At 42.5% G+C, this 19,668-nt stretch overlaps 1 protein-coding gene and 1 long non-coding RNA gene across 7 annotated transcripts in view; one reads left to right on the top strand and one right to left on the bottom strand.

Annotated features, from left to right (window-relative positions):
* The window catches only part of CLTCL1 (clathrin heavy chain like 1), a 36,613-nt gene extending 31,493 nt beyond the window's left edge, over positions 1 to 5,120 (bottom strand). For all 5 annotated transcript variants that reach the window (XR_008972394.1, XR_008972395.1, XM_057411303.1 and 2 more), the window contains exon 1: positions 5,044 to 5,120. Coding sequence is in view for 3 of the 5 variants with exons in the window: in XM_057411303.1 (XP_057267286.1) it covers positions 5,044 to 5,085 (42 nt within the window). In the remaining 2 variants the exon portion in view is untranslated. The remainder of the gene's footprint in view (positions 1 to 5,043) is intronic.
* A 700-nt stretch (positions 5,121 to 5,820) lies between these two features.
* LOC130600255 (uncharacterized) lies at positions 5,821 to 15,924 on the top strand. Of its 2 annotated transcripts, XR_008972416.1 has the most exons (4): positions 5,821 to 6,000; positions 13,243 to 13,487; positions 13,618 to 13,746; positions 15,758 to 15,924. It is a non-coding gene; the product is annotated as an uncharacterized LOC130600255 (long non-coding RNA). The 2 variants fall into 2 exon arrangements; XR_008972415.1 differs by lacking the exon at positions 13,243 to 13,487.
* The last annotated feature ends 3,744 nt before the right edge of the window (positions 15,925 to 19,668 follow it).

Raw genomic sequence — 19,668 nt, 5'->3', positions numbered from 1 at the left:
TCCATGATTCTACCACACACTATTTTGGGGTAACCCAGTTAAAGCCTACCAAGCACCCCACTGTAAAGGAAAGGAAAACATCCTGTTCTACAACAGCCTAAAGCCCTCTTATGCCCTAATCCCCATTATCTACAGTGTGGAACTATCTTCACTATCAGGCTGAATGAACCAGATACAGATTTTTGCTTCATAGATAACCTAGTATCACTGCAGGCTGAATGAATTAGATACCAAACTTACTTTGAAGCATCTTACAGATACTGACATGGTAAAGATTAACCCAAGTTGTATTATTTGATTCTCAACCTTAACGAAGATACACAAGTCCTACACTTACGAAATACAACTATTAATCTAAGATTTAGTCTTTCCTCATTCTACTTTACCAGCATGTTATTTGTTAAGAAATTAAGTTATGTTTTCTTTACACAAGAGTGCTACTAAATATTGGCTTTCTAATGCACTTCCCTTTCTGTTTAGTGCAGTGAACCAAACTGAGCCAACACAGACCAACTCAAGACACTGATAATACAGGTCTTCAAGCTATATCCATTTCTCTACTGGGAAATACTTAAGCCTGACAACTTACTGTCTAATACTGGCACTTCAGTACTTGGGACCTACCATCAGTTAAATGCTGGAGTCAGAAGAATTTAAGAACCCCAAGATCTATTGAGTTTTAAGCCCATTAGAAAAGAGTAATGCTTAGACAGAGACTGTATGTATCCCATTAAAAGATGCCTGCTAAAAGTTCTGTAAGCACATCTCATTTCAAGCAAAATACAACCCAAGATTGCACTAATACAGTTTCTCAGAACTCTTACTCAGGTGACTCTATAGAGTTATAATAATGCTGTATAAGAATATGCATACAGTGGTTCAATAACCTCTCTCAATAGGCTAACCTCATCTCCTATAGCTCCAATCTTAACAGGTGAGGAAGTCTGCAAGAGCTAAAACATGGAAGACCATGAGCTCACAAGTTTTAGTTGCAGTTGCAATTAGGCTTTCATCTTAAGTGACAGTTACTCCCTACACAAAAATCTGTTCCTGTATATCTGTGATGACGATTAGATCTATTGAATGAGTCTCCCTACAACCTATAGGGCATTTAAGAGATCCAGTGAGCAAACACGGTATCTTCAACACTAAATAGCTGAACTATGTCATGATATTCAGCTCTACCGTCTGAATACAAGTCCAAGAAGCCATTTACAACTTGCAAATATCCCGAGTGCTTTCAAGTCCACATGTCTAGCCAAAGCAAATTCATGAAAGCCATTACACTTCAGCTCAGTTATGCCTATTGCACAACAGATAGCAATTCTTAACAAGACATCTCCGACTACCCAAACAGAAAGTGTTTTTGTCCAGAAAATGACAGAAGTAAATCTACATCCTTTATATTTCAAACCAGGATACCTTAGCTTCTCAGTGTTGCACCAAGCCACATAAAACTTATGTGTCAAGAACATGCCATACACACAAGCTTTCTGCACATTAGCTGGCTTTGTTCAAGAGCCTGCATTAGTTACTCATTAGAAGGGAGAACCCTGCCTACAGATCTATGCGTCTATCCATCTAAGGGATGAAATCCCCAACCTAGGAACCTGAGATTTGTATAAGCAAGTTTTCCCTGCAGGTAAGCACAGATCTTTGCTAGTGAAGGAAAATAAAAAAGGGGACTAAGACAAGCTTTTAAAAGCAAATCAATGACTAAGAAAAAGTTTAATTTTAGATCAAGAACACTCTGTACACTGAATTACAGCAAGTACTGTTTCCAGTCTGCACACTGGTGTATTTAGTCTTTTACAGAATTTCCATTGTAAGCTCCAATCCCTTTGGAAGAGCTCAATCTAGTGAATAAATTTATAATTCACTGCTCCAACAGAAGCACTGGAGTTAAGAATATGATTAAACCACAGCAGCTTAAGCAGCATGCACCTATACTTCACTATAGCAGGGTTGCCATAGTTTGGACTACTGCAGCTGGTCTGCCACCAGACAGACAAAAACTAAGTCCTTATCCCCCTTCCCTTGCTAGGGGACTGAACTATAACATCCTCTATAGGAAGAATGAGCAAAATGCAAGTTCTTTATGAATTTATGAAGACTCACAGCTATAGATTTCGCATCTAAAAACAACTATTCAACTGCATTAAACCAGAGCTAAACAAACAGTAAGACTTGTGTTAATTCTCAGCTTGACTACTACTATATCAAATCCTGGATCTTTCTTTCACTGCAGCTATTCTCCACCTCTCACAGGAACTGAATGCACAAGCTGTAACAACTTCAAATTCAATGTGTACTGTGACTGGCAGTCATTCCTCCTGCACAAGCTTGGAGCTACAGTTCAGTCAGAAGGATGATCAACATAAAGCAAAATAAGCTTCACAAGGAATGTAAACAGTCTGCTGGTCCTTTGTACTACTCCAATTTTACATGGCCCAAGATCACTGTTTCACTTTATAACACGTTTATCCACTTCCAGCTACAGGGAGTGGGAGAGGAGTTCAGTATTTAGCACTGCAACTTATGTTTAGTTTCTCTGGAGAGCACTTTCTGCATGCTTCAGTTGTTCTTTCAGTGAAGTACAGCAACTGTCTCAGGAAGACTCTGAATTTAAGTGAAACGATGTTTCATCAGCAACAGGCTGAATATGAAATTGAGTAATTATACTGCTAACAGCTCTAACTACTTAATACCATATTAATTAAAATGGCTACAGGTATACAGGCTACACAGATTGACTTATGGTACAGAAAGATTTAATGAAACACTGCACAATTATAAGGAATTGGAACATTTTTGGATTTAACATCATAAAGCAGTGTAGTTGACCTGTTACACTAATTTTAAATACAACAATTAAACTGTAGCCAAGCCACTTTCTTCAACGTAATGTAGGAAAACAAACAAAAATATTGAGCTGATAAAGCTAAATATGAGTAATAGAGAAACACTACAAAGAGGAGTGGAGGCTTAATGTTTTCATGAATTCCCTACCAGTCAACAATAAGCACATGTATCATTTATTCATTACTCTAGATGTTTACAACACATAATATTAAGTTAGAGCTGATAAAACTGTACTGCAGATACCCAGCCAGAACAAACACTACAATTCCCACATGCCTCTTGATTTCCCTCCCCATTTATCCCACCACGTAGAGACAACTGCAGAAGCAGCACTGAGGAGGCTAACTGCATTCCTACTCCCAGCTCCTACTAATCTCAATTTCTCTTTGCTAAGACTACTGCTTTGGAGATACTACATTAAGACTGGGGGGAGAAGCAAGAAAAACTGAATCTTGAAGGAGACTTTACTCCTACATATTAGCAGCTAGAGTCCCAAGGCCTCTCCTGCTCCTCCATGCTAAGAAAAAGTCCCTTAAGCACAGGTTTAGCTCTTTCAATAAGATCAAATTATTTAAGAGCAAAAGCAGGTGGTAGCAAAAAATAGAGTATGACTTCAGTACAAATCCCTTGAGAAGCTGCTAGCCCCCCACCCAAAACAGAAGTACCACAATGCTAATATTGGCAGTGTTGCACAACACACAACCCCAGCCTTCACAGAAAGAGTCATTTAACATGCAAAGCAGCATATTACACCCATGGCATATTAAGTGTGATGTTCTCTCATCATTGTTATACAGACTAAACACAATCAGCAGAACTGGTTAAGTCTGCTTGTTTTAAATTATGAGAACTACATGCTTCCTTCTAAAGAGAGTTTGATGTCAAAACACTTTGATCCCTGGTTTCTTACTCAGCTGTACTGCAGCTCCTAGGAATTCATCTGAGTTTACAACAATCACGGCTATGCTGGACAGTGGCTGGGGTGGGGAAGCAACAGTATAATTCTGCACTATGTTAAACTCTCTTAACCCATGACAACTCCAAGGAGACAGGAGTGCCTGCTCCCTTGGGCACAGAGGCTCGGTATTTATGGAGTTTCCCAGTCCTATTCCAGGCTAGGGCTCCTTCTAGAGTGACCAAGACAGTCCTTCCAGTCAAGCAGAAAAACACTTCCAACGGGCACTGGAAGTGGCAATAACCATTTCCCAAGCTGAAATGCTTCAAGTGGCACAAAGTCCACACCAAGGGACGATACCCAGTTCATAATTTGAAATGGATGCCTGATTTGACATAAAGGGGCGGTCCAGAGACAGAAGGATGACTTGCCAAGTCCACTTCCTGTTCTCTCATTCATTTAGCAAATTCCTTTAATTCCTGCCTTAAACTGCATGTTCAGAGCCTGCTGCTCTCATTCCATTTACAACCCTCCCTCACCACCAGTTCACAAGGAAACAGATAAACCGGTTTGTCTATGCTGCATCCATTAGTCATGGATCTTCTCCAATAGTGGCATTATGGTTTTCACAGGCTATTCAGAACAGAACTATGTCATTTTTGGGGAGGTTGGGGTTTTCCTTTATTTTTAATACAGTTATGCTTGGAACGAGGGACAGAGGCTCTCAAGTCCAAATGTTTTCTTGCACTTCATCTCACCAATTTCCTCCCAGTTCCAGCTGCACAGAAATAGGATCCCTGGAGCCCCGGCCATCCGGAGGCTGGCAGTAGTTTAGGCAAAAGAGAACAACCCCGATCCCTCTCTACAAAGCTCAGGCGCCCACCTAAGCCGAAGCAGGGTACCCCCGGGGCGAACAGCGCGGCCACGGCCCAGCGCCTCCCCCTCCCCGGAGCGGGAGGTCCCTCCGGCGGCGAGTGACTCTGCACAAATCGCGGTCGCTCCGCACGCCGCGGAGAAGCGGCCGCGGATGGATGGACGGATAGAGGCGGCAGCCCCAGGGACCGCACCGGGAGCGGACTCACCTCCGCGGCGCCCAGCGGGACGGCTGCCCCGCACCACAGAGAATGAGGGGGCTCGCCCACCAAGGCTTCCCCGCGGCCCGGCCCCCACCCCTCAGCGCGCCCCCGGCCCGGCTAGGCCGCGGCCCCCCCACTCTCCTCAGGGACAGGGTGAGACAGAGGCGGGGGAACCCCGTCCCTGCAGCTCCACCGCTCCCCTCCGCTCACCTGGAAGTGCTCCTGGAAGCGAATGGGCAGTATTTGGGCCATGGCTGAGGGCGAGCTCCCCGGGGCCGGGGCGCGGGGCAGGGGCCGGCGGTGGTAGCAGGGCGGGCGCCGCTGCACTCCACGCAGCGGCGGGGAGGGGGGATCGGCGCAGGCGCAGTGCCGCGCTGGATGGCGCCCCGCGGGCTCACCGCCCTTTTCTGCCTCAGCTCGGGGCCGCTCACTCTGACGGCGGGATCACTCCGCACCTCACCAGCCTGCCAGGGTCTCCTCAAATAGTCCCTCCCCGCGGCGCCTCTGCCCCCGCCTCTTGGCCCCCGCCTCTTGCCCGCCCTCACCCCGCTGCCGTCCTCCTCTCCCCTGCCGCTCCCCTCTCCCGCTTAGTGCTGGGGCTAGGGCTGGACCCCGACAAGAATGGGGGGGCTTCCCAGTCCCGGCTGCGGCCAGTGGGGTGTCACAGCCCTGTATCCCTCCGCTGCTGCCACACGCACCCACGTGACGCGGCCCCCTCCCCAGCTGTCTGCAGCACGGCGGGGGTCTGGTGGCCCTTGGTGCCCCGCGGGTCTCTCTCGCCCTGCCCCGCAGTAGGGGCGGGGGTGCCGGGGGTGATGCTCCCCTCAGCGCTTTGGGGGTCCTGGTCCCGCAGCTCGGCTGCGACCCTTGGCTGCGAGCCCCGCGGCCTGCCCCAGCACCTGCCGTCGCGTCTGGTTGTGGCAAAGAGCGGCTCTGCCCCTCCTCGGTTGGACACCGGCTCGTCCCGGCCAGCGGAGCGCGGGGACGCGCGGCCTTTGCCAGCCGTGGACAGGATCAGGGCGCAGGGGTTGGCGCAGGCACCGCCTGGTGCAGCCGTCGGGAGCCTCGAGGGGCTCAGTGACCCTTCATCGGGCCATAGCTCCACATGGGCTGTGCTCCCTACTGCCGTGCCCGAAGGTGGGTGAGGAGTTCTGTGACCGTTGCCAGGTATGTTTGAAAAGCTGTCCTTCCCTGTTGGATTTCCAAACAGAAATGTGGCTCCTTCCCTAGAGAGCTGACATGGCAAATTGGAAAGTTAACTGCATAAGAAGTGAAGGGTCCAGCATATCAGGTGTATATCAACATTTCTCTTTTACCCTCACTCCTAGGCAGCCCATTAGCATCAGACGAGGGAGGTGAAGGTAACATTACTGCTATAGCATTTCTCCTAAATTACAGTAATCCTTTGAGAAGGAAACTGCTGTGGTGTTGCTAGCTGTAGCAGTTTTACCCGGAGCATCATGTTGTTCACATTTTCTCAGAGAGCCAAGCTCTGGGAAGCACAAGATTACAGGAGAATCTCTGATTTAATGCACCATAAATGAGTTTCTCATGCTGTGGGTTGCAAAGAAAAGCTGAACAAGGGACCCCTGAAGACTCAAAACCAGAAGGCAGATTAAAACAATTCAAAATATATTACAATTTAAAACCTCATTATTTTCACTTAACCTCATTTGTTTTTAATACATGGAGCTGGGAATTACCAAAACTGGGTTAGGTTTCCAAAGGAATCATAGGCACGGCTCTGCAGAGACACCTTGGTTCCTACTGGAGCATGCAGTTGCAGGCTGCAGCCATGGGAACCCCTTTGCTGTGTTTAGAAGATCCAAAGGTCTGCAAAACCTGGACAGCCCATTGAACAGGTAGCAGAAGGTGCTGGAACTGATGTGCTGCTAAAGCCCAATCCCTCAGGAAATCTGGAATCTGTAGCTCTTCCTGCAGGACTCATGATTCGGGTTAGGCACCAAGGTCTGTTCTCTCAAAAGCAAGCAAAACTGGAGCTGAGGTGGTGACAACTTTTCCTTTGCATGACCTCAAAAGGGTTTGAGTAGCACCAGCTCCCTATGTTTGTAAGGAGATGTTCACTTTTAGCTGCATAAATTTCTAAATGAGGGCAAGTCAAAAGTGCTGCAGAGACCAGACCATCAGTGGGACATCAGGATGTGACCTGTAACCAGCCCATTTTGGCACACTGAACTTGTTCTGTGTTTGCCTCTGTCAGCTCACAATCACTTCATAGAAGCAATTTATTTATATTCAAAGTAATTGCTGGCTTTTGCTTTCTATTTCATGGGTAATTAACTCTGGAAAAAAATGAACCACGGATTTTCATCACTTCTGTCACAAATGAAGTAGGATCTCTTAAGTAATGCACACAGTTATAGGATACATTTTTTTATATCATTTGTATTTTAAAGAAAATTGTGACAAAGGAAAGAACAGGTTTGTCTCTGAGATTTTTAATAACAAGAATTACACATGCACAAAAATCACTATGTACTGTGTGCAATCACTCTTAGTAGCCTGGCACCAAACTGCTGACATGAACTAGAGAGATCACTGGCTAAGGAAATCAAATATCTTTTAAAGTATAATTAAAATTAAAGGTGTGTTATATTTCTTCAATCCAATTTTAATAATACAGTGCTTCCTGCCCACTCCCAGCTGGCCAAATCCTAATTACAACATCCCATGATTTTCACAGTAAAACAAAGAATCTCCCTGTATGTTGAAGTGCTTTCCACACTTTGGTCTGCTGCTGGCTTTCTCATTTGTACCTTCTTTACGCTGTTCTGTGGTTAAATATCTGCTCTTTTTAACACCTGGCTTTGTAGGTCACAGGAGTAGTTCTTGGCAAGTGATACCAGCTCTGAAGAGCCTCTGACATCTTGACACAAATCAAAATGCAAAAAGTGTTTTGCCATTTTCTCTTCACTTTGCAGCTAGCTGAGCTTCCACTGCTAAAAAGGCTGACCTGTCTTCAGTCATCTGTGTGCAGGGATGTTTTAACTGAATCTTCTAACCTCCTTTTCTATTTAGCTTGGGATCTCTCAATGGAAAGGTACTGGCCTTATTTAAGGTATTTCTCCTACAGTTTGTAGTCTGTTAACAGGAAATGTAAAGGGTCTTGAATCTCTAATTGCTTGCTGTGCTAGTAGCCGTCTGATTAGCTAACTGCTACTCTCTTGCTCCTTTATAAAAGGCAGAGCCACAGTGCTTTGCAGCTGAGAAGGCTGTAATCCCTAGCAATCCCTTAACAACGCAGATGGAAAAGCTCCTGGTAAATGTTTCTGTTTTTTCAGAGGTTGTTCTCCTCCAAATGCTTGCTTTTCTGGCTCCTTCTATGGATGACAGCCTGATGCTCTTTTTTCAGTATGAGGGAACAGCCCTGAGAGGAGCTGCATTTTTGCCTTGGAGGGGCTGCTATTTACATGCAAAAATATTGTATGTATTGTGCATGTTCCTAGACTTCTTCCCACAGAATAAGCTAAGGAGGTCTCAGTGGAAAAGCAATGTGCATTTCTCTTAAAGCGTTCCTCTTAGAGTCTTCCTCCACATCAGTTCAAATTACCCTTTAACTACAAATCTGTTCAATTTGCAAATGTTTGGCCAGTTCAGTGTTTTGATTTAAATAAACAAATTACAAGGCACCAGCACATATTCTGGCCTATACGGGAGAGCGACTGCTTGTTGACAGCAGGAGACCTGCCCGAGTGTGAACAAGAAAAGCTCCAAGTGACAGGGACTCTGCGGGTTGGACTTGAGTGTGCTTGTTTGCTTGTGGCTGACCACTGCAAACTGCTGGAGAGCTGATGCTGAACACAGAATGAGCTACATCTGTCCCAGCTGTGTGCTATCTGGTGCTGTCAGTCAGTGTTTTGCCTAACAGATAAATGCAAGCCTTAGGAACTCAGTGTCAACAGTCACAGCATGAAGATGTGGTGCAGCAAAGAGAGAGCATCATAACAACTTCAGAAGTTCTGATTTGGTCTTGCACAGAGAAAACTGACATTTCGTGCATCCCAGAGCTGCCCTGTTTGCTTTCCAGTTTGAAATTGTACTCCTGTTTTTCAAACCACACCCTCACCCCTTGGACTTCTTTCCAGCTTGTCTCCTGGAAACAGCAGAGCCCTCCCTTTTCCTCCAGTCTGTCTCTCCTCTCCTTCCAACAGGCTCCTCACTGCTGAGTGAAGAACTGCCTCCTATCATCATCTCCCATCCAGAACTCACTCCTTGAACATGTCCTGCAGTCATTCTCCATGTTAGTGCAGAATTCCATTTGAATAATGTTCTTTTTGCATGGAGTTCCATTCTCCTTTTCCCATCTGTTCTTCTTACTGAGCACATAACTGTGGGTCATACAAAGCACTTTGAGGCTCTGGATGGATTTCTTCTGTGGTTTTCCTAAGTCATTGTGCAAGCTCCTGTGAGCAGACTGGTAAAAATTGTAATGTTTCTGGAGAAATTACTTTAAATGTAAAGATTCTGTTGCAGTTATTTACTATGTAACTATTTAATGTTTAAATTCCCTCTAGATCATTCTCTGGCAGGAGAAGTGTTCTCCACGCTTAGTATTTCAAAGAAAACCTCCATTATGGTGGATTTAACTCCTGACAAAGGTCACTTCATGAATTTAGTTTGGTATGTGAAGCCCCATCCTGTATTTCCTGTGCATGGAAAGCTCTGCTGTAGATGATAGATTCTGATGGCATTTAATGTCAAAATAAACAGAAGTGTATAGAGGCAGTAGCAGTGCAGGCTGGAGGTCTTTAGATTCCCCACAGAGAATGCCATGATGATACATAATTTACTCGTAACTTGCAAACAATACACGTATCTTTCCTCCCAGAAGCATTTCCACTTACAGAAGCCATTTCTGTCTGTCTTTGTGCAGTGTGCTGACATTCATTCTCCCTGTACATTCACACAGTTGTTTGCTTCTTCTCTGGACACTTGTGTTCTCCAGGGCTTGCAGCACAGCAGTTTATCAGCTGAAACTGCAACTCCTCCAGCTCAACCTTGTAAAAACAGAGGTCCACTGGTCAGTGACGCAAAGCCCAATAAAGGGCATGGGAGTCGATGTCTGTCCTCAAAACCATGACAGGCAGGTCATGGCTGCTTGCTACGCCAGCCTTTTTAGAAGCTGAATTCCTCCGGAGTGTTTTCTCTGGCAGCTCATCCATCAAGTGGATAGAGGGTAAACGTGTTCTTTGAAAATATAACTAATGGAAAGAAAGGGGGTAGCTAATATAATTCAAGTGTTCATCTATTGCTGATTTCACTCCCTCTGGAATGACAGAAACCAAGCTGCACTTAGGCAGACCAAGTAAAATCTTAGTCTAAATGGTCTGAGTGGTTAAATGCCATTTAGAAGCATAACCAGTAAGTGTGCATAAGTAGGATACAAGAATAAAAGGCTGGAAAGGACATGAAAGCTTCTTCTGGTTTTTGTCCTACAGCAAAACTGAATGAGCCAATGTTTTCTAATTGCAGATTAATAGGGTGATTGAGGAAATGTTGAATATATTGACTGTTAGGGCCTTTCAGCTATTTCCTTTGAAATAGACCCTTGACAGGGGAACCTCAGTATTCATTTTCTTAACATTATTATATTATCCAGGAAACAGAAGAAAGCCAAGAAAAGCAGAAACCTCATTACGTTTTAGAGTATAGTAGTAAACCATGCAGATGGTAAACAGACTTAATTTTCTACAGGGCCTTTATGATATATTTCCTCTCCTTTTAATCCTGGAAAGAAGCACTCTCTAAATTCACAAGCTATGAATTCCCTTTGGCCCCAGAAGGGAGCAAGTCTTTTATGACTATGCCTTCCCTATGGTTGCCTGTTTTCTTCTCCACACCATAATAAGTTTTGAGAACATTGGCCAAATTCAGCTGTCCATGATGGAGCAGAATAAGCTCAAAGATACTCGATTTCTGCAAGTCTCATGAGAATAGCAGCCAGAGAGTGGAGAGAGACTTTTATTTCGAAGGAATGGCTGAAGTGGGAGTTCAACCCTTACTGACAGGTCTATGAAGCAGTCAACCTAAATCATGGAAAAAAAGAACCTTTGACCAAGGTCTGCACCTTCTTGATTTAGTTTCATTGTTCATGAAATATTTTTGTTCCCTTTCTTTATGCCCAGATTCCTGCTTTTGTATGAATCTGTACCTTTGCCCACATTAACTTTAAAGATAGGTTCAGAAATCCCCTCCTGAAAACACCATTATTTCCTGTACTATGTTCTCCCCTTCAAAACCGGGTTTTTGTTAGACCATGTAATGCTATTTAACACAACACAAAGGCACTGTGTTTTCCTATCAGCTCGTAGGATTTCATGAAGCTGAAGATAAAAGTCACCCTAATTTTCTTACTCACGCTTGGCTTTCTCTGTCTTGAATTGTTTGTGGAACAGGTTTTAATGGAAGTTCTTTGCATTTCACTGTTCTTAATGGCCTATATAAGCTGAATGTAACAGACTGGCTTTTCTGGAGCTTCAGTCTTAACTAGAATATTCAAGACACAAACACAACACAAGGATGTTTCCCAGAGAGATTCAACAATGATACCTGTTTGCTGCTTTTTAGGTTTTAGAGAAAACAACAAGCAAGACAGCTGAGTTACAATAAACTGTAGATAAGCACAGACTTACATGCTCTAAGTCCTCATAAAGAAATGTCTAAATTACCTTTAAAAAAACTCCTAACCAGTGCCAGCAGAAGCAATAAATAAGCATGTTTGTTACCCTGTCACTAGGACAAGTTTAGATGCCCCTCCCTTTATGCTGATGCTTTTGGTGTAACTGATACTACTTGTATGAGGAATGTTAAATAAAGGGAGAAAACCTCTTTTTTTTTAGAGTATAGTTATTTTTTTTTTAGAAGTACCCATCTTTTTAGAAAGGTCTTTCTGACTTAAAGGAGGATTTGGTACTTTGTGCTTTTCTGAAGGCCTGAGAGGTGCCCTGCAATATAAAAAGGTGACATTGATTTTTGGCAAACTGTGCTGGTCCAGGTATGCAGAGTATCTTTAGTAAATGCAAAAATAAAAGGGAAAGCCTGTGAAGTGCTAATTAAACCATTTCTTTAGTATTTTGTTGTTGCATTTCATTGAAGAACTTTGGTATGTAAAAAACATTATTTAATGAAGTATTAATTTAAAAAAAGAATGTGTGGAGATCCAATTATTTGAAGTAGCTTTTTGTTGCCTCCCTCTTCCTGCACCATGCAATGATGCATCCTGGAAGCAAAGGTATGATTCCTAGTCCCGGTGTCAGAATTTTCCTTTTTCCATCCTAGCTGATGAAGTGAGTCACCTTGTGCATGTTTTTATCAATTTCTATTTCATAAAGACTGAAACACAACTGTTAAGCAGCTCTTCTCATGTTTCTTTGGTTATGCTGGAAGAGGAGCACTCAAGAATCAAAAAACAAGTTTAATGTTAAGAAATAACCACTTTCACAGGCGCTCCCAAAGATCCTGAAATATCTGCATGTTTCTCTTCTAGTTCGGAATGTGACTGAGACAGCACATGATGTGTTGCCTGATGCAAGAACTATGTTCAGTTAATGCATATTGCCAAGTTTGTGTCTGCAAACAGGAGCTTGATTTGCAATGTCTGGGCTGTGACTGATCATGTTCAGTCACAAAGGGGGCCAACAAGCAGCTGCATAAATGTCTGGTAGAATACAGGAAATCTTGAGCTTTTTGATCAATGATTTCAAAACAAGGGCAGTCAAACATAGGCTGTAAGATTAAACCAGCCTGAATCCATCCTCATTTGTAATAAAAAGTTAAATATTTTGGAATGCTCTGACTTTTCCCAATCCACCCACTCTTGTAAAAATCCCATGCAGCTGGATTTGATGGTGACACCAAGATTCTGGTAAACTGTCAGAATGGTCCCTCTGGTTAGTCAGGGCTTCCTGATTTGTTTCACTGGTGTGTTACCTCCTCATCTGTTGGGTTAACGAAGCAATGAAGGCTGCGCTTATTGTACTGCTTATCTCAGATAGCACTTCCTCTGTGTTCATGTCCATTCATAGTTACATATGACATGCAGTATTATTTTCAGCTATATTTGTCTTGCATGTAATCCAACTTTCCAGCTCCTCTCCGTGTTATGTAAATACAACAGCAGGAGAAGCTGCCTTTAGTCCTCTTGTGCCAGGAGGGCACACTGAACATCAACATGGACATGTTCCTGAAGACCAAAACTGTTTTCTGGAAGCCTGCTCACAGATTTCATGATCCATCTGTTTTCTGTAGAATGCAGTTATTTAAAGCAACAAGTTCACTTCAGAGACGTAGTACAGTAGCTGCTGTTTACGTTGACTTTTCTGATGAAGCTCAATATTGTCTATTTTCCATTATATCTCAAAACTGCCTTTAATTGCCTCTTTCCAACAGATTTACATATTATCCCTCCCGGCTGTTCAGACACAGATTTCCCTTTACTTGGCAACCTTCCAGTCACTCCGTACTGAAGACAGGGGTACTAAAACAGCAAAGCAGTTGATGAGAGTCAAAATAAAACTACATTATACTACATGGCTTACAGATGACTGAACAATTAAACAACAGAGCATCTGAGACTGTTGCCAGAAGTTCTCTTCCTTTTCTTATGACAGCTCCTTCTAAGCATTTTTGGGCAGGTATGTAAGAAGTTTGTAGAGGCTGAACAAATGTCTCTTCTAATGTTATCTAGTTCCATTATTTATCACTACACCAAGGAAGGGTAAATTGGAATTAATGATGCTCTCAAATACCAAATTGTTTTTACAGGAATTGGCTTCGTAACCCTGAAACTGGAGGCGCTTGGGGAAGCAGAGACATTCCCTGGAGAACCACACAGGTCACCCACATGGCCAGGCTGACTCAGCAGTAAGTCTACACATGTCCAACTGCAAATATGTAAGGAAGCTTAACGGTTTTATTGTGACACTCAACATAAATACACATCAATTTCATAAATAAGTACATTCTTGAATTAAGACTGGCTTTTTGCCTTCTAATGCACCCAATTCACACTGCTCTGTCATTGCCACTAGCTGGTGGGGTATGTGGTGTCCAGTGACACATGGAGACCATTAGTGTGCTGCTGTATCCCACAGTGAAGAGCTGCTTTGGGTGTGCTGTTCATTTACCTCACTTCAGCACAGGTGAACCCCTGAGGCTTCTGGCAGGCTGCCACTGTAAACTCAGCATGTTTGCTTGAGTAGGGAATAAAGCCTCAATATTGCATCTCAAACACTGATTAGTAAAGCAGGCAATTGTAAAAAAGTGATGCTTTTCATCTTATGGAAATTGTGGAAAACAGCTCCAGAAGTTCAAAGCTAGAAATGCAAGAGTGGTGAGGTACATCAGAATGAGCTTGCTTCCCATCACCTTCAGCTGCACACTCTGACTGCATGGTCTCTCAGACACTACGCTTGACAAGCGGTAGAAATGCAGCTCTACAAAAAGCCATTCAGAATGGTCAAGAGCAAGGATTAGGCCAGTAAACACCTGGAGATGGAAAAATCCTTCCGTTTTTCCTCCCACGTGTTTTGGAATCATTGTGCCAGGAAATTACTAAATCACACAAATTTGAGTAATGAATTCATTGCTTGGATGGCACATAAAACTGCTGAGGGATACGGCTGAGGAAAAGAAAAACTCTTCAAAGTCAGAAATTAGGAAAGATCAGATAGAGAAGCTAGACTACAACTTACATGAACTTCTGAAACAGTACTGGTATGGGAAGATACTCCCCTGACTGATACAAGTGGGCATTAAGAGAAAGTGTGTGCATAAAAAGCAGAGGAATCTGTTATTTTCTGCTATAATTCAGCACAAAGTTTCCCCATGATATTTTTGCTCAATAGGAAAGTCTGCCACCTAATTGGGAGGGAGAAAGCAGACATTCTAAAGCACTTTCATAGCTCTAAGGCCATTTTTATGTCTTTGGAGAACAAGGCTACTTTTGCTGTGTGTCAGATGTCAGTTTGTGACACACTGGAGTTGTTCTGCAGCTTACTAAGGTTGGTGTCAGTACCCCAACAAGCTCATTTTCTCACCTGCACTTTGTTTAATATTGCAGTTCACTTTTAGTTCATTAGAGATCCTGCTAAACACGTACCAACAAAATTTAACCCATCACTGAATTACTGCAACTGTGTCATTTAGGAAAGAATATTCTCCTCTCCTTATCACAATACTGTGTGTTCTAATTAATATTCTCTATCTGGCTCTGTCACAACTGAACATGGAGTGGCAGAAGTGCCAACAGCCTATAACTTAGCAATGTATGATGAAGCAGATCAGATGACTCATGGGTCTCCTTTGCAGTGCTGTTAGCAGAATGCTGCCCTTACCTCGCAAAGCTTTCTCCGTGGGCAGGTGAATGCAATCAGATTTTAACCTTTGCTTTCTTACATGGCAGTTTTGCAACCTTACTATTTATATTGTACTATTGGATTCCTCGGCTGCCTCTCTGCCTAGACTTCACTCAAAAGAGGGAAGGAACATCCTGTCATCATCCTCCTAAAGGACCAGTGGGCAGAGATATGAGCACATTGGCTGATCCATGCACAAGGCAGTGGTGAAAATAGGGCAATAAAGAATCTCAGAACCTGATGTTCTGAGTGTTGGTATGCAATAGCTTTGTACTGATGCTGCTATGGATCTTACTGGAAGCCAAAAGCAGACTGCATCACCACCCCTTTCAGTTGCTTCACACAAGGGAATTCCTGCAGGAGTTTTTCTTGAAAGGCACTCAGATGAGCTAGCCAGTAAGCCCCAGCTAGCCAACAAACATCAGATGCAAACTAACACTGGGGTTGCCCAGAAATTCTACGGAATTCTACAAAATCTGTAATGTCAGTAAGAAATTTTGAGTAAAGCCAAGAGAGAATTAATTAAACTCTGTAATTTCCCTCAACAGGTCTAACATGCCTGATGTGAAATTATAAACGTCTTTGGGCAGGCTCCCACCCTCTAGGCTTGTCAGCAACTGACATACACATTCCAAACTTTCTGCGCTTCGTTTTCTTTCTACACTGAAGGGTTAATACACACAGCACAGCTTTAGTGGCACCCTTCATACTCCTGCTGACCCTGGAAGGCTGAGACACACAGGACCTGGGCAAGGGTTTCTTCCAAGTGTAGACAGAACTCGCCATTGGCAAGTGACTGCTCTCCATTAACAGAAACAACAGATTTACAATTAATGTGGAGGAAAAAGGAAGACCATCTAGAATGAAGATGCCAAGGAAGCCCATTGTCTTCCCCAAAATATCCTCAGCTTGAGCTGGAAGGCCATTTTCTAGAAGGTTCTGCTTCACTAACAGCAAAGTCACAATCCATCTAGACTTTTTATAGCTGAGGCAGGGCTCCAAAATCTCTGCCTGGCATTCAGGGATCTTCCTGATTTGGGAGTCTGTTTATTCTGGGGGCACCTCCCTGATTTCTTGCCACTGAGCCTTCCCAAGCCTTCACTTCTGCCCCAGTGCAGTTTTCTTCATATTTTCCCATTTTGGGAAGATGTATTTATTTGGAAGCAAAGAAACCAACCAACCACCTACCAAAACAACAAACTGTAGAACCCCCTCCTAAAACCAAACCCCTTTTCAGCAGCAGAAGCATGGGGGTCCTTCACTGAAACTGCACCTGCTCTGCCTGGTTTTACACACTCACATGAGCACCTGTTAGCTCCCCTTCCCTCTCTCACTTCCCAGAAAGGCAAGGACTGCACTGTAAGCAAGTCCTTGAGAAAGCACAGAAGGGCTGAAATGCCTGACCAGCCTTAAGCAAATAGATCTGAGATACTCTCTTCAAAGACTCATATTCTTCATGCAAGCTGAGCAAGCTGACATCCCCAGCAGAGATCCAGGATCCACTACACTGCTCCATTCTCTACCATCTTCCATTGTGCTCTTCACAGTATTTTTTCTGTATGCAACAATAAGGTGCGGAGATGGAAGAGCTCTTGGTTGCCATTTGCTGAAGAACTCTCAGCACAAAGGCAGCAAAACAAAGTTATCTGTGTTTTAAGAAGCCTGTCAATCTCTCTCTAGTGTATTGACTTTCTCTTTTCCAAGCTTTTGTAATAGCACTTCTGAATCTCTGCTTTATGGTATCAAACAAAATTAAGTCAACTTCACTACAAAAACATTCCCAGAAGCCAAGCTCCTCCCCTTCATATACAGATAGGAACCTAACCGAAGGTCAGGACATTCTGGAGTTTTCTGCCATCAGCACATTTGGGATGACACGGGATTATTACATACCTGTTGGTTTTCAGTTTTGAAGATTGTGCATACCTTTTTTGCCTTACTGATGCTCTGCCTGCCTTGTTCATGCATCCACTTAGTTTATGATATTCCTGGTAATATCAAGCAGTATGGCAAGATTACTTTCCAAGCAGTATCTTGAATTATTTTACTATCACAAGTCAAAGTTCTGCAAAATAAATGCCTGTTTACATTCCTCTTCCAGGATCTAAAAGAATCTACTTAAGAGTCAAGTAGAAAGGTAACACTCTGCTTATTCTCAGAAACCAAAACCCACCAGCTGCAAATTTATTTCCAGTCTGGCACAGACTTGACAGAATAGTTCCAGCCTTTGAACAGACCTTGTTACAGGAAAAAAGTGTCAATAAAGTTGTAATCAAAGAATATTGGGAAATAAATGCAAAAACTCTTCATTAACAATAAGCACCTTTATTGACAGACTAACATTCAACACTTAATCCATTTCCTAAATTGCTGAACTACAGCCCAGTTAAGCATTTAAATAACAGATACTTTAAATTGACATGTATAAAGTGTTATACCTGGGTGGCACAGAATTAAAGTAGTATTTAAAAAAGCCAGACACAAATAATCGCTACCTGTGATTTTGAAGATAAGCCCCTACGTTTCAAAGTAAAAATTAACACATACCCTGGTATGCTTGTAAAAATGCCTACAAAACTTCTTTTGTTCAGAAGGCAGAGTGGTTGGGAAGTGTTTCCTATTTCACCATTTAACAAATGACATCACAAAACTACAAGGCAGCAAAATATTTCAGCTGAATTTCACACATTGGAAAATCCCAACCTGATTCATAGTGTCCCAGTGATTTCAGTAGGCCAGTAGAGTTCAGCACAGCAACAGACCTTTGTAGTACAAATTCAGCCACACATCAGTTGTTACAATATTTAACTCAATCCTCAGGAAACTTAAAAATCAGATACAGCTAAGAGTCAGATACTGGCTATTCCCCCTTTTTTGTTTGCTGTTTCTAGTGTCTTATATCTATGTTATGAAGGGTATGCTACTTCCCGGTGTTTAAAACCTCTTCAAAATCTATTAGCAAGCCACTTAAAGCAAGAAAATTGCCTTTTATAAAGGCTGTATTTTTTTTCCTACTGACTTCTTCTGACCTTAATATTAAACTTCTACTCAAGCAAATAAGAATGAATTAACCACAGCTATTTTAATGCAAGGGCACCAATTTCTATGCCCAATGCCACTATTCAGGCAAAATTACTTATCATGTTAGTACTTGAGTGCAAATTGTAGTTCCACTGAAAGTCCTAGACCCTACACAAGGTAAGTTTCTCAGCAGTATCCAAGAAGAAATAAGACTATCTAGTGTTACTAGTAAGAAAACTTTTCTAATAAGAAAAGCTACTGACCTAAGTTCTTCCTAACAGGTACAAAATGACGTTTCCTAGAAAGGCAAAAATCAGGTGTTTTTTTTAGTTTAAACTTCCCCTTTGTGCATGATGGAAAGTTATTCTAACAAGCAAAAAACTTAATCGCTAGTCTAAGACAGTGGTGTCTCTTTATGTCAATTAGACTTAACTGCTTTATCAGCATAGAGCATCTGCATGAAAGCCGAGAAAAGAAATTCACTTTGTAGCAGAAATTAAGTTATATCCATGCACAATCTACAGCATTCCCCCCTGCCCTCCCCCTGAAAGAAATCCAATATGGGAAATAATCCTTTAAAACAAGGCCATTAAAAAAAAACAACCAACAAATAGGGCAGGAAAGCCTCAGCAGAGACATATACAACCGATACAGTGAATGGGACTGCTGGAAGAGACAAGAAGTTAGACATCTGTATAACTTCCACATGGCTGAAATCCTGATGTTCTGCTTGGATGATGAGGTTCTCAAAGCAGAAATAGGGCTTTTTTTATTTTCCCTTCCCTGCCTATGTTTTTAAAGGCATCAAAGGTATCCAGGATGCAGTAAACATTTCACAAGGCTAATACAAGAGTTCACCAAAAAAATCAACTTTGCTTTGTGAAATAATTTAGACTAAAGAAATGGAAGAGCTTACACCAGAAAGGCAGCACACTTCACTCTTACATAAAAACAAACCTGCTTGGATTCAAGCTCTGTATTTCTTATTATGCATAACTAGATCCTCCAGCTATATTTCTCCTCCATTAACCATAATGCAATCAGAAGTCTCAGCATACATCCTAGTTAGTAAAGTCTTACTCTGGAAAACAGTAGTTCCATACAGGTGACGGCAGATTTCACACTACAAGGTGTTATACATTTTTAGGCAACTTTTTATATTCTCTCTTATGGAAAGAATTTAGACATCCTTTCTAAGATGCAAGTGTTTTTGTTACTCAGCATTAAAAATACAAGCCTCTTCACCCTTTTAATAAAAGGAGAAAGTCAACTAAACTAAACCAGGTATAATCCAAATTTCAATCTTCTTTCACTGAGGTATTTTGGAAAGTAATGATTGTACCATTTGCTAAAAAAAAAAAAAAAAGTAGTAAAAAAAGTATCAACCATCAACACCAAATCACAGAATTCATAAATACTTTAACAGAGTAAAAGAGAA

The sequence above is a fragment of the Pezoporus wallicus genome, unplaced genomic scaffold (genome assembly GCF_028554395.1).
Source record: "Pezoporus wallicus isolate ANWC-B61680 ecotype Strahan unplaced genomic scaffold, APGP_CSIRO_Pwel_v1 contig_6401, whole genome shotgun sequence".
Taxonomy (NCBI): Eukaryota; Metazoa; Chordata; class Aves; order Psittaciformes; family Psittacidae; genus Pezoporus; species Pezoporus wallicus.
Note: the sequence above shows the minus strand (reverse complement) of the source record. Positions and strands in the feature narration are given on the sequence as shown.